The 27,649-nt window shown below is 45.8% G+C and overlaps 3 protein-coding genes across 3 annotated transcripts; all 3 read left to right on the top strand.

The window, feature by feature from the left end:
• The first annotated feature begins 5,148 nt into the window (after positions 1-5,148).
• On the top strand, positions 5,149-6,004 carry LOC120648591. Its single transcript, XM_039925323.1, has 2 exons — positions 5,149-5,574; positions 5,662-6,004. The coding sequence occupies exons 1-2, from the start codon at positions 5,254-5,256 to the stop codon at positions 5,794-5,796; spliced, it is 456 nt and encodes a 151-aa protein (XP_039781257.1). The 5' UTR covers positions 5,149-5,253; the 3' UTR covers positions 5,797-6,004.
• Positions 6,005-7,012: 1,008 nt separating this feature from the next.
• Positions 7,013-7,592, top strand: LOC120648590. The gene has a single exon (XM_039925322.1). The coding sequence runs from the start codon at positions 7,205-7,207 to the stop codon at positions 7,442-7,444; it is 240 nt and encodes a 79-aa protein (XP_039781256.1). The 5' UTR covers positions 7,013-7,204; the 3' UTR covers positions 7,445-7,592.
• Positions 7,593-19,314: 11,722 nt separating this feature from the next.
• On the top strand, positions 19,315-26,433 carry LOC120650830 (peroxisome biogenesis protein 12). Its single transcript, XM_039928116.1, has 10 exons — positions 19,315-19,750; positions 20,856-20,961; positions 21,511-21,659; positions 22,677-22,929; positions 23,698-23,807; positions 24,819-24,893; positions 24,992-25,078; positions 25,418-25,504; positions 25,695-25,832; positions 25,924-26,433. The coding sequence occupies exons 1-10, from the start codon at positions 19,643-19,645 to the stop codon at positions 25,993-25,995; spliced, it is 1,185 nt and encodes a 394-aa protein (XP_039784050.1). The 5' UTR covers positions 19,315-19,642; the 3' UTR covers positions 25,996-26,433.
• The last annotated feature ends 1,216 nt before the right edge of the window (positions 26,434-27,649 follow it).

Genomic DNA, 27,649 nt, shown 5'->3' with positions numbered 1-27,649 from the left:
GCAGAGGAGATGCACTGCAATGTTGGGTTTTTGGACCCACAGATATTCTCAGCCACACTCGTTCAATACAAGTCCAAAGATGTGATAACAACTATTAAAAGGGCTATGAATCACGACTACGTGGTGGGTGCCTACAACACTGGTAGCCACTGAGTACTAGTGATCATTGCTATGAAGTGGAATGTTGTTTGGTATTTGGATTCTGCTAAAAGTTTTCCATTGTGAAAGTTCAAGGATGTAGTAACTATTGTGAACTGGTAAGTAGATTCTAGGTTTAGATCACACAAATTCCATCTCTTAATGTTTCTAATGGATATTGTTGATCATGCAGGGCCTATTCAGAGCACATGGAGGCAAAGATGAAAAAAATTCAAAAACCAAACCTAAACTCACGCACAAGATAGATATCAAGGTAAGAGCAAGGATTTCCTTTTTAGTGCCTTCATATATATATTTGGTACTGTCTTAACTTGTGTCATTTTGGTACCTTCTTCATGCAGTGCGCTCAACAGCCGTCGGGTAGCTTGTCGTGTGGACTCTATGTTGCACTGAACATGTACGACCTACTCGGTGACATAAATGTCATTAAAAAGGCTTCTGTAAGTATATATATATATATATACACACACTTACCCAGCCTTGGCTCTGATCAGATTCTCCATTTGATTTTAGAAACTGAGTTTTACTTATATTCTCAATAATTGTATTATGCAGGATTACAAAGCTACCCAAGAAGTAGATCAAGGAGCACTAAGGATAGTCCAGCGGATGCTCTGCGATTTCATTCTTAAGGAGATCATCAACCCAAAGGGCAGCTTCCATGATGACCCAGCACATGCCGTGTGAGTTCATTCTAAATGCTCTGAAACAGTCAACTTGGAACTTGTAACCTGTAAATTTAAACTTGCATGCATAAACTTTGTAACTTGTAACCTGTAACTTTAATTCTTGATGTGTACTTGTGTAGATAACTTTCATTCTTGATGTGTAATCTGTGATGTATATATATGCGCTTGATGTAATCTGTGATGTATATATATGCGCTTGATATATAATCTGTGATGTATATATCCATGCGCTTGATGTGTGATATGTGATGTTTGCTGGTGGCTGCCAAATCCTGGCTGGTTCCAGGATGCAGCCAGAAAATAGGCTAATTTTTGTGGGGTGACTCAAATATATGTAACGGGCATTAACTAAAGCAGGTTACAACACACGCCAGTTGGATTATGGGTAACACAAAATTGTAACGGACATAAAAAACGAGCGTTACATATCGAATACAGTGGTAACGGGCTTGTTCTAACAACCGTTACCTAACCTGAACAGTGGGCCCGGGAAGAGACACAAGAAACATGGGTAACAAGTATTTGTAACGGGCGCCAAACAACAACGGTTACCTATAAGACATTCTAGTAACGGGCTTTAAGTTTAGGCCGTTACCAAAACTGACCAGTGGGGCCAAGGAAGCAACGGTGTTGAAATGGGTATCACTTATTTGTAACGGGTGTGGAACAAAGCGCATTACGTATGCGAGCTTTTGGTAATGGTTTTTAGACATCGCCCGTTATCTATCTGACAAACCTGTAACGGCCTTTCAGAAAACCCCGTTACAAAATATGACCAGTGGGCCCGGATGGAAGCCTGGTTACAAGTATAGGTAACGGTCGTTTACAGAAAACCGTTACTAATATTTAGGTTTTGTAACGGGCCTTACTCTTTGCCTGTTACTCCTTTGCTCTATGGGCCCACAAAAAAAGCAAGTTTGGGTTACTGGTTGCTGCTTTCCGTAACGGTCGTAGATTAATAACCATTACAAATATGGACAATAGGTAACGAGCATGCGTCCATTACCTTTACCCTATTATTTGTAACCCGTTGCCCGTTTACTTAGGGGTGTTCGTGGCCGTTACAAATCAAGGTTTCTCACGTAGTGATTGGGAATATAAATTATGAATAGTTTTTAAGTTTTTAAGTTTTAAAAGGTAAAAGTCATATGAATAGATTTGTCTTAAAAAGCACAATCACAAAAATATACTTATATCACTTTTTAACACATATTTTTATAAAAATAAGCAGTCAAAGTTATACTGTGGAGACCGTGGCGTTGTCCTAAACAACTTCCGTTTCCAATATAGAGGGAGTATACTTGATCGCTAATTATTGCTACTCAAGTGAATCGATACCTAAACGAGATCCTTTAATCTTGTTTGAGAGATCAGTGGGGCCACTCAAATAGTGACATGATCCAATACTGGGGCACCAGCTTCCTCTTTTGTCTAGAAGTTTTTGCTTTAACGCTAGTGCGTTCGTTCCCTTTTTCTCTTTCTGTAGGCATGCATGTGTAGTCCGTAGATGACACTTTCTGAGCTGTTCCCACCTCGATCGATCCTACGCATGACGATGACTCGATGTCACCTTTATTCTTGAGGATATCCAAAGTTTATGTTCCAAACTTTAACACGTGTTGTGGATATATAAACTTGTGTATTTACAAGGATAAGATTCATCCAGAAAAAATGAAGCCTTTCATTAGTCACTAGTTAGTCGCTGGTCGCGCTCTCGCGCGCGTCTGTCCATCGTCACTTCATCCACAAGTCGGTGATAGTACTTACACCAGGCCAGTCGTCTGTGATGATGTGTCATGGTTGATCACTACTTTGCACGCGGGCAAAAACTCCGCACATGCATGGGGCTTGGGGCACGCCACCGTGCCTAACTGCATGCCACCGTCCACCGATCAGTCTTCTTGACGACTACCAACGGATGACCACCGCTCCGCTCCTGACACGAGTACACGACCTTATCGCACCTTAGCTTTAATTACCAGCCTAGCCCCTTAGCTTAGGAGCAGTTCTGGCGACGAGATCGATGCCGTCATAGCCATGGCCACCTCTTATCCTAGCTCCATCGGTCACTAAGGCCAGCCTACCACTAAACCAAATTAATTAAATACACACATGCATGCTTCTCCGGTGGTGGTAGATGGTGGTTATCTTTCTTAATTTTCTACTGCACGATGGCGATTCCAAAGAGATGCCTGGAATCGGCTTTTGCCTGCACAACCATTCCGACGATCGTCGTAGTGGATGCCTCGTCACCAAGCTGCTGGCGAGTCTCGCCGCGACATTGACCCCGGCCCCTGCTCCTCAGCTTGTAAAGCAGCACCACGGGTGCTTTCATTTGCACAAGTTCTTCATCACAAGCTGCAGCTGAAGAGGTAGCCACTAGCAAAGAAGAAAGAAGCCGGCCGGGCAGCTAGTTGCGAGCGAGCTTGAGCCTTGTGCCTGCGACGACCGAGAGAGCGCTATTGGATGGCGTCTCTGCAGCTGGGCCTGTACACCGGCGGCAGCAGCCGGAGGAGGGTCCATGCCAGCAGGAGCGGCGGCCGGTCGGCGGCGGCGGTGAAGCAGCTGCTGTCGAGGCTGAGGTCCACGTGGAGGCGGAGGCGTGCGGCGCGGCCGAGGCGGGCCGCGGCGAGCTTCGGCTACGACCTGCACAGCTACTCCCAGAACTTCGACGACGGCCTTGCCTCCTCCGGCCGCCGCTTGTAGCAACCTTCTTCTGTAATCGGCTTAGCTATCTCAGCTCGTGCAGTCTTTTGTACAGGATCACTCGCTTCTTCAGTGTAATCAGCTACATATATATATGTGTATATATGCAAGACTAAACGTGCTATTCAGCAGCAAAATAATGATGCTTTATTTGTTCGGCTGTTGGAAGCTTGGAATTAATATATGGAGTATATTCTGTATAACCTGAATCTGAGGTCTTCTGTGTTAATTAGCCAATTGTTCATCAAGCCAAACTATGGGAGATCAGTGAACCTGCTAAATTAAACACTGAAATTAATTAAACTACATGGCCGAGCACTGGTCATATTCTGGTTCTTGTTCAGCACAGATGAAAACTGCGGCCGATCTGCATGTGTTTTTACTTTATATCTCGATCCTACATGCATTGAGCACACAGCTGACAAACTGGGGGCTGTTTTTTCCTTTTTTTAAAAAAAAAACTGGGGGCTGTTTGCAACCCCGGGCCTCTTACGCACTCTAGTTTGCGTTCCTTTTTAGTTGACGTCGCATGTGCTAAAGAAATGCTTAACAGCTGACGGGCACTCGCTCTTCTCTTGCGATAATGGAATGAAATTATTCTAGCCGCTATATCAACCGAGGGTGAAAAAATCTGGTTCCTTAACTCGCATACAAATGGTTTGCCTAAATGAACCTAATTAAATGAGCTAAAGAGACGGTTGTCAACTTTTTTCTCATGGGTTGCAGCACGCCATGACTGATGTTCATACTAGATCGATTCTCATGTTTTTTTACATTATTGTTGCATTACGACTTATAAACAAGGCGATTTTATTTAGGCCCTGTTTGGGACCGCTTGACTCAGATTATAAGCGAAAAAAGCCAAATAATTCCGCCAAACGCCCTGCTTATTATCTTGCTTTTTTTGGAACGCGATCGCGAAAAAATCCACCCCAACACTGTGTTTCGAAACGCGGCTCGCTCCTCGCTTTTCTCAAAACGCGACGCTTTCCCCTTGTAGCCCCTCCGTCCTCTCCTCCCCACCCGACCCAGATCTGGATCGGGCCTCCTTGCCGCCGGTCGCCTCCTGTCTGCTGAGGCGTCCGGCCTTGTCTGCTGCGGCATCCGGCCGGCTGCCGCCCGCCTCTCTCCCTGCTGCGCACGCCGCCCAGCTGCGCCGGCCCGCCTCCCTGCTGTGCCCGCCTGCTTGCAGCACGAGCAGCAGAGCCCCGCCGGGACTGCAGCAGGGCGCCAGCAGAAGAGCCCCGCCGGGACCGCAGTAGGGCCCGCCGGGAGCGCAGCAGAGCTCCGCCTCCCTGCTGTGCAGCCTTCTGCTCCCTGCTGTGGCTGCCTGGAGCGAGGACCCCAAGAAGCCCCGGCACATCCCTCAAGCTAGCAGGCAGCAACGCCCTCTCCTTCCTCCCTGCTTCGAAGGTGAGCACAAGAGGCTTTGGAAAAATTAGAAATTGGGGAAAATTAGTGCTGTAGAAATCTTATTACTACTTTGTGCAGTAGAAATTATGGCTATATATATATATATATATATATATATATATATATATATATATATATATATATATATATATATATATATATATATATATATATATATATATATATATATATTCATGCTAGTAGAAATTCCTACCAATCTTGCAGTAGAAATCTAGCCTACATGTATTCATGGTACTAGAAATTCCACCAATTTTGCAATTTATAGATGGAAAAAACAACAAAGGTTCCAGCTAGATGGGATGCATTTGCAGCCAAAGTGTTCAACGAAATATGTGTAGAAGAAGTCCTTGCCCATAACAGGCTACAACATTGCTTGAATTCTGTGGGTTATGCTAATTTGGTGAAGAAGTTCTTTGATCGAACAAAAAGACCGTACACCCAAGACCAAATGAAGAACAGATGGGATGTTCTAAAGAAGAAATACAGTCAGTGGAAGACCTTGAACATGAGAGCCACGGGATTGGGTAGAGATCCTGTTACTGGATGTATTTCAGCCTCAGATGAGTGGTGGGCTGACCAAAATGCGGTTAGTAGTTGTCATTTCATGTTTTTTGTACATGCATTACTTGTTATTTTTTTGGTGACATTCTAATTGCTCTAATTTCTGTTTCAGGCTATGCCAGGATGTATATCATTCAAAAATTTAGTTCTTGAGCATGAGGACATGATGCGCATAATGTTTGAAGCAATTAGTGTTACAAATGAAACTTCATATGTTCCTAGAACTGGTCATAACCTATGTGGATGACATTCGTGACGAAGACCCTTCAGAAGATGATAGCCTAATGGGGGATGATATAGATATGTGTGACTTCCGTGATGTACTTGCTTCGGTTTTGGTTGGTTGATTTATTATTGTAATTTTTAGTATTTTGTAGCATTTTCAATGGATCAAATGAGAGTTAATTTGACTTCTATTGTACTTTACATTTTTCTAGAACTAGATTTCTATCTCATACTTTAAAAAGATGCAGAAAATTGCCTTTACATCAGTGTTACAAACAAAAAGTGGTATTATCAGCCTTAGGGGTATAGCAGTCATTTTATATATAGGACAGATAATCTACCAGCAATAATCAGGACAGCCAAACACATTGCTTATTCTAGGCAGTAGATTCTCCAGATCGCAGCTTATCAGATAAGCCTGCTCAGCTTATAAACGAGTTTCAGAAAAGCGGTCCCAAACAGGGCCTTACAATCCTCAACTATCGAAATTGAGTTGGAAATGTACAATTACCATTGGAAATTTGAAGTGGGAGCTGATTCGGTGGTTCCAAATGAAATGCCTTTTCTATCCAATCACAAAAATATTTCTCTGTAGCCAAGTTAAAGCCACCGATCCCAAGTAGTCGAGCGAAAGGGAGCGCCACTAGTGAAATCTAACATCAGTGCAAAAGCTCGAAAGCTAAAATGGCCAGTCACCCTTTCGGATAAGGTCGTCCGGATGGCCCGGGCCGCCATGCATGATCTGGAGCTAGCTACTCTGTCTCCAAACCGAACATGGATGGCACAGACCATTCCCAACCGCTGGTCGGTTTCTTTCCGGACGACGTGATCCGTCGGGCAGGACCCTATCGCCCCTCTGCTTTGCCGACCTCCCCCGTTAAGCCACACCGCCGTCGCCACCTCTCATCCCAAGCCGACCTCCACACTGCATAGGCTTCTGATCTCTACGGTTGGTGGCCGGCCGGCATGCAGTGCACCGGCAGCCCTATCTTTTCTGATCGACTCGGACAACGCCCAAAAAAGAGACGTCGGCTCCGGGATCAGCTTTTGCCTGGACCATTCCGATCGTCCGGCCGGAATCCGACTCGGCGACTCCCCTAGTGGATGCCACGTCGCCGCCTTGTTACGTGGCCGACTCGGTGCGCGGGCCGGCCGCGCGTCGGATCAGCAGGAACGCATCCGATTCCGATCCCGATGCACCGGCGGTCGAGCTTTATAAAAGGCGCGGGGGCAGGCGACGGCTAAGCAAACGGAAGGTCGTTGTCGTCGTCGTCGTCTTCTTCGTCGTCTTCTTCTTCATCTTCTTCACGAGCAACACATCTGCAGAGAGCTAGGCAGGCGACGGCTTCCACACTTGTCGGCTGCGAGTTCGATCTGTCGCCGCGCCCTCCGTGACAACAGCGTGAGCGATCGATCGAGGGAGAGGATCGATGGCGTCGTCGTCTCAGCTGAGCGCGTCCACCGGCGGCGGCCGTTGGGCTGCTGCGGCGGTGGCCGCGAAGCAGCTGCTGTGGAGGCTGCGGTCGAGCCTGATGAGGAGGAGCGCGGCGGGGCGGCGGAGGCGGGCGGCGGTGAGCTTCGGGTACGACATGCAGAGCTACTCGCGGAACTTCGACGACGGCCTCGGCTCCTCTGTCGGCCACCCGCTTTCCGCGATTCCATGCAACTAGGCTCGGTGGTTCCCGGTGATTAGATAGCTGCGACTAGGTGATCTCAACGGGACTGTATTTTCTGGTAGCCTGGTACTGACTTCCAGCAATATAATTGTACAGGATCTCTCGCCTCTTCTGTGTAATTACATATATATATAGCCTATTATTTGCATGACTAAACCTGCCATACACAGAATATAATGATGCTTTGTTTGTTCCTCTGCTGGCGTTTGAAACTTGGACTGGGACGGTTGCTTCTGCCTGCAAGCGATTTTTGTTCTGATTTTCTGGCATACGGACGATGTGATGTGCCACACCTGTAGGCTGTAGCCAATGCTAATTGCTGTTCTTCGATCTGGCGGTCAAAAACTTCCGAATGCGTTTGGCACGTGTGACCGGTCCTAGAACGGGCGCAACGACCGACAAGCTGTGGCGGTTTGCACAGAGCCCTCTCGGTTAGTGTACAAACCTCAAGTTTTGGTTGGTTGTACTAGGTTCTTCTCACGTTTTTACTTTAATTTCTTGCATTGTCAGGACTCTCAGGCGGCCTTTTTAGATCGAATCCTCAATAGAGGTGGAGACGGAAAATAGACGGATCGTATGGGAACTTTCAAATCTGATCGATTCCAGATCTAAAGGAAAACTTGTTTGTATCAAATCACACAAAATTGTTCTTTTTAGCGAAATTATAAATACTAGTCTATGAACCCGTGCTCCCGCATGGGCTAGTTAAAGATATCTTAATAATTATTTATCTTATGTTCTCTTTAATTAATTATTAAATATTCTAATCCAGTATGTAAAGATACATATGTATCATTATGTAATTGTAATAAATGTGATAGGTTTAGTTACTAATAATTTTTCTCACTTTGCATCAACCATCCAATATGTTTGATATGTATTTAATTGAACACTTTGTTTGAGCTATGTGAATAACATAAAAATTGGTATTCTTATCTCTTCTCTTATGCATGAATATATGGTGACACACACATTATGGTTAGTATTTTTATATAAACAGTAACGTAACTAATATATTAATAATGATAGAAATAATAATTTAGAATTTTATATTGATGCACTTTAAGATTTTATAGTAATAATATAATTTTGATTCAGAGTTTAGTTTATTTTAACTTTTTATTATGTTATCATTGGATAATGTATATAAAATTTAAGAGGTTATTTGATATTATTTTATAATGGCATAAGTGGGTAATTTACATGAAGATTAGGGGTTACTTTAGATTACTTTTTATAATGGCAGAGGTGGGTAATTTAGATACATGTTTAGAGGGCTACTTTAGTCTATTATCATAATGGCAAAGGTGGGTAATTTATTAGAAAAAGAGAACAGATTTGATGGCTAATATGATTAGAGTTACTGAATTGATGGCCCGATGTTTCTGATTTTTGTGAGAATTTGTAGGATTTCTCTATTTTTTTTAGATTGTCCACTTAGGATCCTATTATGTGGCTTCACCTGGATACTTCAAAAGGAGCCTCCAATTAGTATTATTAGAAAAAGAGAACAGATCCAATGGCCAATATGATTAGAGTTACCGAATTGATGGCTGGATGTTTCTGATTTTTGTGAGAATTTATAAAATTTCTTTATTTTTTTAGATTGTCCACTTAGGATCCTATGTGGCTTCACCTGAATACTTCAAAAAGAGTCTCCCATTAGTAATAGCAAGATGAAGCCACTGATCACAAGTCAAAGCAAAAAGGCCAAAAGGGATCGCCCATGGCAGAGGGCAAAAGCTCAAGAGCCTAAGTGGCCCGTCATCCTTGGACCATGATGACTCGGATGATCGGCATGCACGGCCTCGGTCGCCATGCTGCCCCCACCAACGACCGTCCTTTTCGCGTGATCTGCCGATCATCCGATCAGGTGATGACTCAACCGTCACATGCAAAGCAGCAGCTTCCTCCCAGCTGGGTAGCTAGAGATTTTGCTTTGACCTTTGTGCGCTCGCTTTACTTTTCTGACGGCACTTTGCAGGATGTAGAAAATTTTAAATTCGTTTTAATAGGGGTAGATGAAATTGAACTTTAGTTTCTTTGCTCCCACCTTGATCCTACACATGATGACTGGACAGCATCTTTGTTTTTTGACCGACGATATCCAAATACCAATTAATCCTTACGGTTGGTAGTGCTCTTTTTTCTCACGGTCACCGGTGACGACGCCCAAAAAGATGCCTGAAATCGCCTTTTGCCCCGACCATCCCGAAGGAGAAATTCGCCCTAGTGGATGCCGCCGTGGCCTTGTGCGTGGGTGACTCGGTGCCTGCGTGCCGGTGGGCCCTGTCGGCGACGTCGTCAGTAACTCGGCAGCAGGAACCCCATCCGATTCCGATTTCCGACTGACCGGCGGTCGAGCTTATAAAAGGCGCAGCACGGCGGGCGTCGTCTAGGCAAGGTCTTCACAATTCGCAAAGCCGCAGCTGCAGATCGAGATCGAGGCACAGAGTCAGAAGCCAAGAGCTTGCTCCTGCTGCTCGGCTGTGAGTAAGATCAGTGTGAGCGATCGAGAGAGAGAGAGAGAGAGAGAGAGAGAGGATGGCGTCTCCAGTGAGCGCGTACACCGGCGGCAGCGGCAGCGGCGGTTCCCACTCCAGGAGCGGCGGGGGGTCGGCGGCAGCGGCGGCGGCGGCGAAGCAGATGCTGTCGAGGCTGCGATCCACGTGGAGGAGAAGCGCGGCGAGGCCGAAGCGGCGGGCCGCGGTGAGCTTCGGCTACGACCTGCGGAGCTACTCGCAGAACTTCGACGACGGCCTTGTTGGGTCCTCCGGCCACCCGCTCTCAGTAATTCCGTGTAACTAGCTCGTCAGTGATTCAATTCCTTGGGATTAGCTTTAGCTCGCTGGCACGTCCAGATTCTGTAAATGACTCTCTTCTCCTTCGTAGTTAGCTGGTGTACAGTGGAGACTGAATCAACCATCAGTCAGCATTCAGCTAGCACACTTGTTGTCACCTGTTGGAAACTGGGACGGAATGGCTTTAACTTTCAACTTAGACCTTTTACTACTGAAACTTGTTTTTATTTTTTATTATTCAACTGAGGATTAAAACAAAAATCAGGACGCTTCTTCAATCTGTGTAACTAACTTGCCTATTAGCCCTACACTTACTTGTTGCAAGACTAACCTGCCATCGATCAGCAGAACAGTGGTTTGTTGTTCTGCTGTCGTCGGCTAGCTCTTCAAAACTTGGAATGGAATCTGCATCGCCTCCACACGTAACTAGCTCGTCAGTGATTCAATTCCTGGGGATTAATTTTAGCTCGCTGGCACGTCCAGATTCTGTAAATGACTCTCTTCTCCTTTGTGGAGTAGTTAGCTAGTGTACAGTGGAGACTGAATCCGCCATCAGCCAGCATTCAGCTAGCACACTCCTTGTCACCTGTTGGAAACTGGAACGGAGTGGTTTTAATTTGGATTGTTTTTAGTACTGAAACTTGTTTTTTTATCTTTTATTATTCAACTGAAGCTTATGAAAACAAAAATCAGTACGCTTCTTCAATCTGTGTAACTAATTAGCCTATTAGCCTTATACTTACTTGCAAGACGACTAATTAACCTGCTGCCATCGATCAGCAGAACAGTTGTTTGTTGTTCAGCTGCCGTCGGCTCTTCAAAACATGGAATGAAATCTGCTTTGGCTCTACACGTGATCTTGTTCTGATTTTCTGGCTTTACGATGTGCCACAAGTACAGCCGAATTGTTGTTCATCTTCCAGCCAAACTATCCGCGCCTTCTTAAGATTTTTGATCGGGAGATCAGAGGAAGTCACTGAAATTATTAGATGGCCGCCGGGCACTATATCATTATCAGCTCACCTGCAAAATTAAGCGCGAAAGTCATCAACTGAACCTAATGTATTTGACGTGATCGATACGAGATCCGGCTGAACTGACAAGATGCAGTGGCCTTTTGCATCTTCTCTCGTCTATTGTAAAACCTCAAAGTTTCGGTTAGTGTACTAGATCCTCATGTTTTTCCTTTGTTGCATTCTACTCGTACTAAGGCGGCCTCTAGACTCATCCCAACACAAAGTGGAGGTGGAAAATAGACAAAAATCCTATATGTGTGCAATTTTGAAACTGAGGATTTCAAACAAAAAAAATGTTTGTATGAAATCATGCAAAATTGCTCCTTATAGGGAGGCTAAGTAACGCTGCTGATTTTTTTTTCGCGACCGTGCTTGAGCATGTTTTTCATTAAGAGGAAGAGAAGCAAATTACAACCTACAAGTTGGTTTCAGAGAAAGAAAACCAACCTAAATCACAGCTATACACGATTACACAAAAGATAATGTGCGACCCGAGCTTCTACCTAGAGCCGACACCACAGGTTCAAGCCAACGGAACCCTGCAAGATACCAGGCTACAATCTCCTCGACCACCCACCCTAGCAGTTCTAAAACTGATCTTACAATGCGCTCAAAAGTTCTATTATTTCTGTCCTTCCACAACATCCAAGAAACCAGGATTACCACCGAGTCGAAGCACCGCCGGTTCTCTTTATGAATACTTTTTCTAACAACGGTCCACCAAGCGGCCAGCCCAAGCTTGTGAGCAGAGGGAGAAATGGACTCCCAACCCAACTTGCAAAGTTGAACCAGAGATCTCTGGAGAATGGGCAATTAATTAGCAAGTGATCGATGGTCTCTTGTGATTGTTCGCAGAGGGCGCAAGAATCATCATCCTGCAGCCCGTGCCTCCTCCTCCGGGCAGCCGTCCAACACCTGTCGTGCAGCACCAGCCATATGAAGAATTTACATTTGGGTGATGCACGCGCTTTGCGAAGTAACCCCGCACCCTCCACAAGGTGCTGCCCAATGAAGAATGCTTGATAAGCTGAGGCTGTGGAGAAGGTCTTGTCTGCAGTCCATTTCCAGCACAGACGGTCTGCTCTATCATCAGAGAGTTGGACGCCCCGTGTCATGTCCCAAATGAGCAAGTAGTCCAGAATAACTTGTATTGTTAGTGCCCCAGCGATATCCCTGGTCCAACTGTCCCCAATAAGTGCTTGATCAATAGTTCTCACCTTCTTTACCTAGGATCCCACCAATGCATAAAGACATGGGGCAATCTCAGCAATCGATTTTCCTTGTAACCACTGATCCTCCCAGAATAATGCCTTACGACCGTCGCCTAATTCCATATAAGTGTAGGCATGAAACATGGCATCGACCACGGAGTCCCGTTCATCGGGCAGAGAGTGCCAGGGACGAGAACCTTCTGTTCTTTTGAGCCATAACCACCGCATACGCAAAGCGTCACCAAAGTGCTGCAGGTCGGTGATGCCTAAACCCCCCGGTTCCGGAGGGCGACAAACCTTTGGCCAGGCAAGGAGACAATGTCCCCCGATGGCTGAATGAGCGCCTTTCCACAAAATAGCACGCCTGATAGCATCAATGCACTTGATGGCCCAAGGAGATAGGCTAACAGCGAGTGCCGTGTGGGTAGGAATGGCCGATAGTGTGCTTTTGATGAGTACAGTTCTCCTTGCGCGGTTCAGTAGATTGGCCTTCCAAGCAGGTAGCCTACTGGCGACCTTATCAATCAACGGCTGAAGCGCCGCCTTACTCAACTTCCTCAATCCTAGTGGGATGCCAAGGTAGTGGATGGGAAAAGGATCAATCTTGCCAGGGAAGTGGGTGAGGAGTGAGACTGTTGCCTCCAAATTGCACTGTATTGGTGAAACCATACATTTGGCCGCGTTTGTCTTGAGGCCAGACCCACCCGCAAAGATTTCCAGAATTCCTCTTGTGAGAGTCAGATCCTGCTGGTCCGGCATGAAGAAGATCACAACATCGTCTGCATACAAGAAAGCCCTGTCGGTGATCTTAGGATGTAACAAGGCTTCCATCACCAAAACGAACAATAGTGGGGATAACGGGTCTCCTTGACGCAAGCCTCTGGCATGACAAATTCTTCTTCCTGGTGTCCCATTCAAAATAATCTTTGTGCTGGCAGTGTATAAGATCAGAGATATCCAGTCAATCCAATGCCTAGAGAAACCAAGATGTTGAAGCAGGCTGAGAAGGAATCGCCAATTGACTGTCAAATGCTTTAGCAATATCAATCTTAATGAGAGCCGAAGGTATTTTGCTGCGATGTAGCAGTTTAGCTGAGAGCTGAACTGCTTTATAGTTCTCATGGATGAGCCTGGTCTGAATGAATGCACTCTGATTATATTTGACAAGACCATTCATGTGTGGCGCGAGCCGGCGAGCTAGCACCTTGGTAAGCAGCTTAGCAAAACTGTGTATCAAGCTGATTGGTCTATAGTCACTGATAGAGGAAGCATCCTTTTTCTTTCGCAAAAGAATCATATAAGCCTGATTCACCAAGTAGAAGCTCCTACCATCAAGCGACCAGATTGCTTGAAAGGCGCGCATGATGTCCTCTTTAATTACCGGCCACGCCGTTTTGTAGAATAAGCCCGTGAAACCGTCAGGTCCAGGCGCTCTGTCAGTAGGCATATCTTTGATTGCTTGTCAAACCTCTTCCTCGCTAAAGCAATGATCAAATAAATGCCCTTGCAGAGAAGGCAATCCCAGTTTCTCAAAATTGATTAGATTATGTTGTTGCCCTGGAGTACCCAACATGGAGTCAAAGTGCTCAAAAACCGCTTTGGCCATCTCCTCATCTCTAAATAGCACGGGATCTCCAGTTTTCAGTTTAGGAATATGACCTTTCCGGTTCCTGTGACAAGCTTGTAGGTCGAAGAACTTTGTGTTGGCGTCCCCCTCGGCCAGGTAAGTGATCCGCGCGCGCTGTCTGACCAAGGTTCTTTGTAGCGACGCAAGGCCCAGGGAACAAAGCTTAGCTTTCCACCGCAAAGCAAGCTCATGCGACGCCAAAGTTCTGATGTCTTGCGCTGCATCAAGTATGGAAACAATCTCCTTCGCGATTGCCAACTGCAGGCGAACCGCGCCTACCTGCTTAGCGCTCCAACTCTTCAGCATTTTGGCCGTGTTCCTTAATTTGTAGTCCAAACAACGAAATGCATCGATATTGGAAGCCGGCCATGGCAAGGGTGCTTTCCAAGTTTCCTCCACGACATGCAAATACCCCTCACATTTGGGCCAAAAATTCTCAAAGCGGAAGCGCAAACATCACGAAAGTGAGCAGTCAGTTTTGAGTAGTAGTGGAGTATGGTCTGAACATTCAGAGGCAAGTGCTGATAGCTCATGGTTTGGGAAGGCCAGAGCCCAATCCTCCGAGACGAAGACGCGATCCAGACGCTGCTGATCTTAAGTCGAGCAAAAGGGGGCGCCATTAGCGGAATGTAACCCATGCTCAAAAGCCGAAGTGGCCCGTCATCCTTGGACCATGATGACTCGGATGGTTTGTACGCCGACCTCGATCGCCATACTGCCACCACCAAACGACCGTCCTTTTCGTGTGATCTGTCGATCATCTGGTCTGCTGATGACCCCACCACCACCACCATCAGTCCATGCAAGTAGCAGCTCTTTCATCAGCTAGAGATTTTGCTTTTGTCATTAGTGCGCTTCCTTTATTCTCTTTTCTGACGGCACTTTGCCGGGATCGTTGTAGGGGTAGTTAGATGAAATTGAACTTTCTCTCTGCTCCTCCCATGTGATCCTACGCATGATGACTGGGCAGCATCATATATCTTTCTATATTTGAAAAAATATCCAAAGACCATGTTTATTAATTTCCCTGAAAACATACCCAAGACGACGGCCAATGCATGTTCCAAAGGCTTAACACGCTTTGTGCGAAACGTACGTACGTAGACGTGTATTTGTGGAACGTGGATTCAGTTTCTCCATGTAGATAGCTAGCCGCCGTACGTGCCCCTTTAATTCGTGCCTTCAGGTGCAGAACACGACGGATTCAGTTCTGGCCTGGCATTAGTCGCTGGCTGAATTGCTTCTGCATGCATCGGCTCATCGTCACTGCAATAACCTGCAAGCTGCGACACTAGCTGCGATCGAGATCGATCTGTCACGGGCATGCCATCGCATCCCGGCCCGGCCGACCGGTCTGTGACATGCCATGTCCAGCGCTGTTTCTGCTGGCGGATCGACCATTCGGATCGAGTCGTCGAGAATTAATGCATGCTAGTGGTGAATGCTGCCGCCGCCTTTTACGCCGTTGTGCGTGGGTGACTCACTGCGTGCGTGCCGGTGGGCCCGATCGGCGACGTCGCCAGGAACCCTATCCGATTGATCGGTCGAACACTCGATCGAGCCTATAAAAGCAGCGGCAGGACTCGATCCAGAAAGCCTGCACAGCTGCAGAGAGACTTCACAGAGAAAGCAGTCAAGAGCTAGCGTCCTGCTGCCTAATTATTAGCTGTAAGAGTTGGATCAAAAACGATCGTGGGCGATCCAGCGAGGATGGCGGCGTCTCTGGTGGGCGCGTACACCGGCGGCCGGTCGTCGGCGGCGGCGAAGCAGCTGCTGTCGAGGCTGATCTGGTCCACATGGAGGAGAAGCGCGGGGTGGCCCAGCAGGCGGCCGGCGGTGAAGTTCGGGTACGACCTGCAGAGCTACTCCCAGAACTTCGACGACGGCCTCGGCTGCTCCGGCGGCCACCGCTTCCGATGATTCGGCGTAACTCGCTCAGTGATTAATTCCGGGCGGTCATTAGCTAGCTGCCTCGCCCGGTTACTCTAAATGGCTCGCTTCTTAATTCTTTGTAAATAAAGTTAGCTAATGTAAATCTACCATCAGTCAAGCATGCAGAATGTTCGTTCTTCGATCCTTTCAAGCCGGCGCAACTGTGAGATTTTGCTTCCACACTGGCTAGCTGGTGCTTCTCATTTGAATTTGGTTTCCCTTCACACCTTGGGATTATATTATTACACTTGTCATTTGAATTTGCTTGCTCCTCTCGTTGGCCGACCGGTCGGTAGTTATCTTTCTTTCCAACTGTACATAGAACGACGACGGCGGGAAGGATGCCGCCTGAAATCCGCTCGACCTTGCATTTTTATCCGGATCGATTGTCCCGTCGCGTCGTAGTGGATGGCCTGGACACAGTACCATAAGGATGTCATATAAAAAAGGATCTAGATATTTAAAAGTATTAAAAAAATTTATTATAAAACCAATTGCAGAACGTTAGGGCTAAACTGCGAGATGAATCTAATGAGGTATATTAATCTATAATTAGTGAATAGTTACTGTAGCATTACTGTTGCAAATCATAGATTAATTAGGCTTATTGGATTTGTCTCGTTAATTAGCACTTATCTGTCAAAAAAATTATAAATAGATTTTATTTAATATTCTTAAATAGCAAAATTCTCTTTGATGTGACAGGGACTAAATTTAAGTATGTGGAAACAAACAACACCATAGGCGTACGCAAGTGAGTGCACGCCAGTTGGTCCGACGATCCGATCCTACAAAAACAGCAGCATGCGAGGTGAGGGTCTATTTATCACAGCTTGCGATTGGAACTCATCCCATTGCACACTACTACAAAAACTGATTAACCGAGGCGTTTTGAAAAGAATTCGAAGGCGGGCAGAAAAAATAACCACCTCGGTTAAAGGTCCGCATTAACCGAGGCGGTCACTTTTTATTTACCGAGGTGGTTATAGAAATCCGCCTCGCAAAATCTATTAACCGAGGCAGACGATTTATAAAGGTCCGCCTCGATTAATAGTCTATTTTCGGAGGCAAATTCCTTATAAAAGTCCGTCTCAATTAATGGTCCAAGCCCACACGAAACCGTAAGAGCCTAGTTAGGGTTAACAGACTAACCCTAACTCTCACTCCCCTCCCTCCCCACCCGACGCCCCTGCACTCTCCTCTCTCCCTTTGCCGCATTCTCCTCTCCCCTGTGCACTCTCCCCTCTCTCTCCGTCCACGCCCGCCTCCAGCCTCGACGGCGGCGGCGCGAAGCCCGCGGGGCGGCATAGTCCACGGAGTCGGAGGCCTGCAGCAGCGGCGGCGCGGAGCCTGCGGGGCGGCGCGGAGCGCGACCCGCGGCGGGAGGCCTGCAGCGGCGGCGCGGTGTGCGACCCACGACGGGGTAGGCCTGCAGTGGCGGCGGCATGGCGCGGCGTAGTGGTGCGCGTGGGCCCCCGACGGCGGCGGATCCGGCGTCATCCCCTCTCCTCCTCCTCCTCCTCCTTCTTCCCGGATCTGGCTGGCAAGCAGCGGCGGCGCGGCCAGGGAGGCCGGATCCGGCGCGCGTGGCGGTGGGACGTGACGGTGTGGAGGCCGGATCCGGTGCCCTCCCCTTTCCTCCTCCTCCTCCTCCTCCTCCTCCTCCCCGGATCCGGCGGGGGCGAGGTCGGAGATGAGCGTGGCGGCACCGGTGCAAACAGCTCCATCGTCGATGGGCTTGGCAGGCCCGTGGACAGGCGCCGGGCTTGCCCATGGATTTTTTTTGTTTTTTTGTTCAATTTACCGAGGCGGGCACCAAACCGCCTCGGTAAATATGGCATTTACTGCGACGATGGGTCCGAGGCAGTTGTGGTTGCACGCCTCGAAAAACCCATTCCAACTGCCTCGAAAAATGAATTTTGTAGTAGTCGCAAATGTGTCCTCCAATTTTCTTCCTCCATCTCGCCTTTTTCCTCCACCTCGACCGGCTGCTCTTGCTGCCACGCCGCCCGCCCACCACCCGTCACCACCGGCCCACTACCAACCCACCCTTTGCGTCGCCTCGCCTTTGCCGCAGGCTGAACCCCCACTATTGCTGGACCACTGCTACCAACCTCCTCCTCTAGAGATGGTGGCCATTGGAGCTCCGAAAATCCAAAATTCTAAGCTTCACCATCTCGACCATCACCACCGCCGCCGCCGACCTCTCCGCCGGCCACTCTCCCCACCTCCCACCCCTCGTCGGCACACGCGTGAGCGGCAGCGGGAGCTGGCAATAGAAATTGCCTATGTGGTTTACTTTCGGTCTCTCATAAGCTTTCAAGCAACTTACCATGGCAGCTGTCTGAGAGGAACGTGACTTTTCCTTTGTGAGTGCAAACGAGTGCAGAAAAATCAAATAAAAGATGAACCCCCACCCCCACATGCAACTGGCAACGACATGTTGCAGAAGGACGGCTTGGAGATAACCAGATTACCAGTGTAGCTCAGTGTAGGGCTGACATGTGCTTCGGGTTCCATGCAAACGACAATTCGATGAAATAATTTCCATACTTACGAAACTAAGTATCTTAATCAAATTACAATTTTACCATTACATTTCTTATGATAAAAATTTTCAAACAGAAAACTTGAGAATATCTAAAATTTATTAGAATATTTTTTCAGAGAAGTAGAACAATTTTATTGTGAATGCGGAATAGTTTTTTTATAAAGATGGAACTATCGTTCCACCTTCACAAAAAAAAGTTCTATCACAATAAAGAAAATGTTCTAGCTATAAAATCTCTAAGTACATTGAAATATTATTTTGTTTCACAGATTTCGTCTTCAAAAGTACCACTAAATATAATTTTCAAACAGAACCATACTTGAGAATATCTAAAATTTATTAGAATATCTTTTCAGAGAAGTAGAACAATTTTATTGTGAATGTGGAACAGTTTTTTATAAAGATGGAACTATCGTTCCACCTTCACAAAAAAAAGTTCTATCGCAATAAAGAAAATGTTCTAGCTATAAAATCTCTAAGTACATTGAAATATTATTTTGTTTCACAGATTTCGTCTTCAAAAGTACAATTAAATATAATTTAGTCACTCAACGTCTCAACTTACAACTAGAAGGATTATTTTTATTTTTATTAATCTAACCTGGCATATACTTCCGAACATGTGGGCCAGGCAGCAGCTTCTAGACCGCCGTTGTGTTTTCGGCCCATACAGTCCATACCTTCTGGACCGCCTCTTAACCCGCCAGGGCCCGATCCGTCGTGTCGCGATTCCTCCTCTTCTCGCTCGAGCTCGTCTCGTCTCCCACTCTCCCCACCCCAACCCATCTCCGGCACACCACCGGGCCCCGGCCACACCTTCCCCCTCTCCTTGCCTTGCCTGGTGAGTTCCCCTCGCCGCCGTGGACGCGCGAGCCAACACTAAACCGTCGCTTCGCTTCCCAACAGATAACGCCGCGCCCGGCAGCGGCCGCGCCCGCGCCCGCCGCCGCAGGTCCGGCGCCAGCCGAGCTCCAGGCTCGGGCCCGCGGCCCCAACCCTAGCTCCCTCCCACGGCCCCGGAGCGCGGCGCGGGGCGGCGGGGGCAGCAGCAGCGATGCTGTTCCAGGTGGGAGGGCAGGGCGCGCGGCCCACCTTCTTCGAGATGTCGGCCGCGCAGCAGCTTCCCGCCAGCCTCCGCGCCGCGCTCACCTACTCGCTCGGGGTAAAACCGCTCGCCTCCCGCCTCGTGCCCTTACTTGCTCTTCCCTGATTGGATCGGATCACTGGGATTCCGTGCTTGGTTCGGGGGATTTCGTGGCATGTTGTTTGTCGTTCGTGTCCCCGATGTCATGGTCTCATGGATGCTAGAATTGTGCTGCGCGGAGTGACGCATTGAAGTGATCTTAACTTGGGTTTTTTTTTGCTGTTTCTGCGTGTGGTTCTGCTCACTGCTTTTGTTGTACTGCCATATTTAGCTTAAAGAGAATTCAGGAAGGTTTGGTTTGTTAGATGTAACTGCAAGTGCAAAGCTGAGCTTGAGATCAGATTATACAGGTTAGCCCATTTTGGCTAGGCGTCAGGCACAGACTGAATTCATTTGCATTTGTGGGAGTGAGAGAAATTTGCAAAAATGGGACTGCGGCATTGAGCTGGCTGCTATCATGGTGATGCTATGCACTTCTGTGTGCTGTGGAGAACTATGGATAGTGTAGATGACTACTTGTGTGTTGCAATTTTTGGAGACTTAACCATCACATATAGGGTCAACATATTGTCCCAAGAAAACCTGCATACAATGTGACATAAAAAATATGTGTAACGAGACATAGGATATGAACATTTGCCAGTGCGCATTGCTCCCGTATCTTAGCAAACCGATGCATGTTTTCATGTATCTTATTGTAGTAAAGTTTTGATTGCTTCATTATATATATACATTAATCTTAAAGTCAGTTTATTACTTTTTTGGGGAAAGCCAATATACTTAGGTCTCCTTGCTGCACATGTTATACTTTTCCTCGTTACCGACTACACTCAACTGATAGGTAGGTGTATAATTATATTTCAACAGTTTCTTCTTTACAAAACTATCCAGCTACTTCAGTTTATATGAAATGAGTATTCTACAACATATGGTTAACTCATTTTTTATGTTTGATTGTGCAAAGTTGCATACAAACATTGCTTAGGGAAGCATAAAAGTACCCTCAAAAAAGTTTTCATCGTTCCTTATTGATATTCTCTCCTCCAAATCTGATGTCCATGCATTTCGGAGAAGTTTATTTCACCAATTATGTGGATTAGGGTTAACTTATTTTTACTTGCAGGTTTTTGCACTAAGAAGGCCATTACTACACAAAGTTTTAGATTATGAAGATGAATTCTTTGCTTTGTTAATGGGTGTCCTTGAGTCTCACAGTCTACGAACAACAGGTTCGTTGTTGCTGTACCATAAGACTCTTTCTGCTTGAAAACACTAATCTGCTTAGGACACTTGTAACGGACGAAATTGGAATACAGGAAACTAATAGAGCATGCATTACAATGTTGATTCTGAGTGTCTTATTTTCTTCAGCGAACCCCCCTGAGATGCAGCTCAGCAGCTATTGGAAAAGAATTTCATGCAGAAGTATACTAATATTTTTAGTAGAGCAAACCATCATTCTTTATGTTTATACTTGCATTACTATCACCATATCTGTCTCATTGTTTACATACCACCTGAGGTTATTGGAACGGTTCCATCCAGCCCTACAGGTTTATTTTGTTAATAGAATCAGAAGTGCCCATGCTTGGACCAACTTATTGCCAAACCAAATGCTAGGCCTAACTGCCGACTGCTCTGTTAACTTACTTTAATCTACTTATGTATGTGACATATTACCAAACTGGTCAAATGGACAAACTCAACTAGTAAGCTTGATCCCAGAGATCAAATCTTAATTGTATTTATTTTAACTGTTCTGAATTGTTTTCTTTCAGATGGTTCTTTTTCAGAGTCATTATATGGTCTCAGGAGGAGACCTGTTAAGGTTTCAGTGAAGAGAAAGAGCCCTGGTACAGAATCCAGTGACAAAGTCTATGATTCTGCACTAAGGAAGCGCCAGAAAATCCTCTCAGTGGTTTTCTTGGTAGGATGCGGGAAATTTTACTTACACACTGCAGCTTTCTGTCTGCTCTGTTCTTCATTCCTAGGGGAAGCATAATTACGAATTGCAGCTTAGCTACCGCTATAAAAGAAATTGCCAAATTTGGTACTCGCAAAAGCACATGAACTAGATTCATTGCCATGACTTGAGTTTCTCGACTCATGGCTTCATGAGATATTTCTATTCTGATTCGCACCAAGAGTTTCTTATTAAGATTGGGCTGATTTGTCTATGAACAACTGACTAGTTCTGTAGTATGAATATCAGAGAAGGCCTTTAGCCTAACTTATGGCCCTGATGCTGTTACTGTATTGCTGACTTCGGATTTCAGTTATGGTTTTCAGTTTTCAATCTTCTTGTTAGTTTGTTGGCATCTGGTTGTGATATATGTGGTGCAATTGCTTCCTGTGGTACCCATCTGATATAAGGAAAGGATATATAATATCCTTATTCCTTTATGCATTATATTATTGACAATTGGTTCATGTCCTGCTTCAAGATATATTCTACCCTAGTCCTTAACTTAATTTTTTTTCAAAAAAAAATGAATGGATTTGGGATGCACTTAAGTAGCTGTGTTATTCGCCCGTCCTAATTTTTTCCTGAGTGGCTGAGTCAGACACCCTTCGCTCACGTTAGATTCCATGTAGTTTTTGTATGTCCCAAAAAAATCTGCTGGATCGGACACCCACATCCGTGTCCATCTATCACTGTTCAGTAGAACTTGCCTTATGAATAAAAATTAAAATATGTCTTCCTGTTTTATCTTTTTGTTGTTTGGAAATGTTAGTTTCTGATTTCAGTAGTCCATGTATTGTGCCATTCCCAAAATGCAACCATCGAAAACTTGAATTGTGTCTAAGGTAAGTAAATAACTATGTACATTGAACTATTGATATAAAGCAACGTGTACCAAAATTTTCCTTCATATAATGATGAAAGTTTTTGCTTATGGAATAATTCTTCTCTTTACGCTGAACTTTTGCTGATTTATTGTAGGTTGTTTTGCCATATTTTAAGTCAAAGTTGCAGTCTATATACAATAAAGAAAGGGAAGCCAGGTTGCAGGCAACTCTTTGGGGTCAGGATGATGTGAGGTTTGATGAAGCCGGCTTTGTATTAGATCAGGAGCAGACTTCTCAAGCACAGAATGACCCTGCAACTGGAGGAGTATCAAACTTGACACGTTTTAAGAAAAATTTTGCCTCACTCATAGGTGTTTGCTATCCATGGATTCATGCAACTAATGAAGGTTTGTTTACCAGCTACTCCCATGAATCTTCATCCTGTACAAATTATAAGTAATTTTGTGATGTTCTGTTGTGGACTCTTTTGTCGGGCGCACATATAGGCGCCGACAACAGGCCCGGAACAGGCCAGCTGCGGCTGCATCTTAAAATTGGTAGAGTTTATTTATTTAGGAAAGGTTTGTTAGGATTTGGATTGTAATCAGTTTGGATAGTAAGAGTTCTAGTTAGTTTGGAAAGACAGGCACCTGGGTTATAAAGGTAGCCCTTGTAATCTGATGCGAACTATTGAGGAATAGAATCACTGCAGGCTGCGGCATCTGTTCTTCGGTCCGGGCGTCCTCGCCTAGGGCCGGCGACAGTTCTCCTCCTAAGCGTTATCCCTTCCGTTCCTCTTCCCAATCTCAGCTGTTGTTAGTCTCACCCCTGCGCACTCCTCCACGGCCACGCCACACCATGTTCTGTCTTTGTTCGCTTCTAGGAATTGGTTATTCCATATTATTGTTACAAAACACAAGTGAAAAGAATCACAATCAGCTCTATTCTCCTTATTTCCTTTGCATCATCCTTTCTTGACTCTTTTTTCTGAGAATAATCCTTGGTCTTGTGATCTTGTCATTTTAGTTTTGCATTGATAGTACTTTTTGGTCTATTTGTCCAGTATAACCCAATTTCATTTTTGTTTCATGTAATCAAAAGAATAATGCAATGCCTGCTTGTTTGCTTCATCAGGTGGGCAGTACAGTTTCACTTATGGCACCCTTGTTTTGCAGGTCTGTCATTTGCATACCAGCTGCTATATCTGTTGGATGCCACTGCTTTTTATAGTCCAGCACTGCATGTGCTAGGGATTCACGTTTGTCGTGCTACTGGACAAGAGCTGGTATTGTGCTTCACACTTTCTTTTTATTGGCATATTTATTATTAATTATGCAGATGCATATTTAGAATGCAATTATGGCATATTTATCGATGTGTTTTTCATATCACGTGGTACCATGGTTTTAAAGGCGTCGCCTAGGCATCGCCTAGTCGTCCGGGCGGAAAAAAAGTCTTGGCGTCCGCCGCCGCCTTGCCAAAATCAAGGAGAAATAGCCAGGGATGAATGGAGGAAGAGGAGAAGAACGAGAGGGGAGCAGCAGGTCAAGAAGCGGCTGCCTCACCATCTCTTGGCAGCTCGGTCGGCGGTGACTAGTGCAGAGAGGTGCGGACCTCCTTCTGGTGAGCGGCGGCGGCGGCTGGTTTGGAAGGGGACCGGCGGCGGCGGCGGCGGCGGCGGCGGCGGTCGATTCAGAAGGGGAGTGGCAGCAGGGACCCATCCAAGGGCCGGGTAAGAGGGGGAAGAGGCAGATGCTTGGAGGAAGGCGAGAGATTGGAGCGGCGGCGCAGCTGCTGCGAGAGAGATGCGAGAAAGAGCGACGGGAAGAGCTGCGAGAGAGATGCGAGAGAGAGCGGCGGCGCTGCTGCTGCGAAGAAGAGGGCGCAGAGGGGTTGAGGGTGATTGCTACCTGGGCCTGGGCTGCCTAAGGAGGGGTAAGTTATGGGCCTCTTCGTGGGCTAGGCAAGTCTCCTTCTCCTTTCCCTTCTTTCCTTTTTCTTTTTCCTCTTTCTTCTATCCTTCCTGCTGTTTCTGGACAGTCATAAGGCGTCGCCTTGCCTCGCCTAGGCGTCGCCTAGACTTCGCCTAGGCGTCCGGAAGGTGGGTGAACGCCGCAACTCGCCTTACCGCCTTAAGAACTATGCGTGGTACCCTTTTTTATTACTTTTGTTTCCGACCAAAACCTTTTTTTAATCATTGGAAACACTAATCAGTGGGCAAATACATTTACATTTTCCATTTCCTGATATGGTAATGTGCCTAATATATTTTCTCTTTTATCATCTGAATAAATAGATGGATTCATCTTCTAGGATATCAAGGATTAGAAACCGTGAACTTGAGAGACTTCGTGGTCCTCCATGGTTGAAGGTAGGAGAGGACTGACTGTACTCAGTAGCTGTATTGGTTTTACGTGTGAATTTTGAGCTATAACTCATCACAAGAACCTTTTTGTGTGACCTCTGCAGGCTGTGCAGCGGGTGTTCCTTAGTTGTTTATATACAACTCTAGATTATGCACAAACAGGTTTAATTGCTGCAGTCTTCTTTTTCAAGGTCTGTTCTGCAAGTTCCTGTCGTAGCGAACCTATCTTTAATGTTCCCTCACTTTAAATATCTTCTTACAGGCAGACTGCTGAGTTTGAATGTTTGATATTTGTTTTATAAATACTTCAATCTGAAAGTAATGTGAAAAATAATTCCTTTAAGGCATCCTTAAACCTCTTGGATATTGAAATGTCTAAGAAATCAAAGTCCTTACCTGATGATGTTTGCGGACTTTCTTACGTGTTTACATGAACTAGTTCTATCCCTGTGTTAGATCTCCATATGAAAAGCATGATTTCAACTACAGAACTGTACTTAAACGTTCTCCTTTTGGCAATCCTACCTTAGATGATGGAGTGGTGGTACCAATCTGCTGAAGAAAGAATGTCAGCTCCGACTGTATACCCACCGCCGCCTCCACCACCAACTCCAAAGGTATATCTATTTATTCTACACTTGCTGCCAGCATTTTCTTATGACATAGTCAACCCATGATTTTGCAAGTATTCTGAAATGTGAACTGTGTTGTTTTCTCTGTAGTTCACATATTTTGTGTTAAACTGTTAATAACGAAACCTTTAGTTCATGATTACAATTTCAAATGGGTCTGCAACATTTTCATTAGGTTGCCAAAGATGGAATCCCCTTACCAACTGACAAGACGCTCTGCCCCCTGTGCTGCCAGAAGCGCGCCAACCCTTCTGTTCTTTCTGTTTCTGGTTTTGTATTTTGCTACAGCTGCATATTCAAGTCCGTCTCTCAGGTGGGTTCTACTATATCTGATACAGATATAGTATATTTCAGCAACATTGTCTGTCCATCATCAGCTTATATGGCATTGTCTTGTGCTACAGCATAAAAGGTGCCCTGTCACGCTGATGCCTGCCACTGTTGAACAAATTAGGCGCCTCTTCCATGATTTGTAGCCATGAATATACACAACACTTGCGTATTTCTGAGGAACAGGAGGAAGTCAGCATATAAAAAAACATATAGCTCAACCACTGCTTTGTGCCTTTGTCAAACCACAAGAGGACTTGGTTTGAATCTCACCTTTTGATACACAAGCACGATCCACGAATGGCCCAATTCTTCTCGTTTTAGGAAAATTGATTTGTTCTCATACCCCTGTACTTTTCTTGTTGTGGTTCATTGAGAATTGATGGGCAAGATCGAGCTCAAATATGAGCTTTGGCAATTTTAGGCTAGGGTGTATAATTTGTTGTTAGGTGATACTGCACAGATGATGTGACTATAACCAGTTAGGTCATGTGAAGGTTCTGCACATCTGTCTGTAAAAGTTTGGTTGTAATTTGGTAATAACCCTGTTATGGTTTTTAACGCCACATTGCTTTCTCTTCGAAGTACCCTTCAGATGGTGTGGTGTATTATCATCTGTCACAACTTCGCTCCACGCCTCCATCGAACTAACAATTAAATCCTACCACCGCTACTGTGCTAATCTCGGCACCATGAAGCTGTGTTATAGTATTCTCCAAGTGGAGGAAAATAATTGGATAATACGGATTTCATTCTGCTTTCTGTTGGTACAATAAACCAAAATGGTGTGCTTGTTCTAGAGATGGGTTATGTTCTGTGTTCTTTCATTTGAGCCATCCACGGCACTTTATATACATGAGTTATAGCATATCTAAAGGAAAGTATCTACGCTTCAATCATTCAATCGCTTAATTAAATATTTCTATAAGCAACACAATAAGAAAAGAAAATGCATGGCCATCCCCTCAATCAGTTGTACGTAAAAAAAATTGTTTCCCTTCTGCTTGTCAATCATAGTCTATCTATACTATAAAAAATGAAAAAATTGAGCATCTTTCTCACCTACATTAACCCAGCCATCTCTCTCACAAATTTCCTCTTGAAGGCCCACATGAAAGAACCAGGTGTTTGACAGAAATTGATGGGAGGCAAAAACATCATCAAGAAAATTGTTTCTGCCATAATCTACTGTTTTTTTTCCCACCGCGACTCCACCTACCCGCCCGCCTGTACCTACCCATCCATGCTTTCTTTTTCTTCGTCCAGGATCGGGGCAACCAGCGCTTGATTAGCGCTTTCCTTTTTTTTGGGTTTTTTGGATTACTGCCATTACAATTCTTCGATTTTGGAAGAATGCCACTACTTTTCACGTTATTTGAAACTTGCCATTAAAATTTTGCAAACCTCACAGAACTGCCCTGATCTACGCTTGCTACGTCTCTGGGCCCACTATCAGGGCGCGTTTTTGCGTATGCGGACCGTATTGCCCCTCCTCTTCTTCTTTAAACCGTCCGGTCGGCTCGAGCCGACCCCACTCGCCTCGTCTCGCCTCCTCCTCCCCAGAGTGGGTTAAGAACAACCCAACAAAGGGAGCAAAGGATGCAAAGGACAAGTTGGAGGGTGACTTTGGAATTAAGCAAGTTGGAGGAGGCGAGACGAGGCGAGTGGGGTCGGCTCGAGCCGACCGGACGGTTTAAAGAAGAAGAGGAGGGGCAATACGGTCCGCATACGCAAAAACGCGCCCTGACAGCGGGCCCAGAGACGTAGCAAGCGTAGATCAGGGCAGTTCTGTGAGGTTTG

Source organism: Panicum virgatum, chromosome 9K, assembly GCF_016808335.1.
Source record: "Panicum virgatum strain AP13 chromosome 9K, P.virgatum_v5, whole genome shotgun sequence".
Taxonomy (NCBI): domain Eukaryota; kingdom Viridiplantae; phylum Streptophyta; class Magnoliopsida; order Poales; family Poaceae; genus Panicum; species Panicum virgatum.
This window is presented reverse-complemented; position numbering and strand designations above follow the sequence as displayed.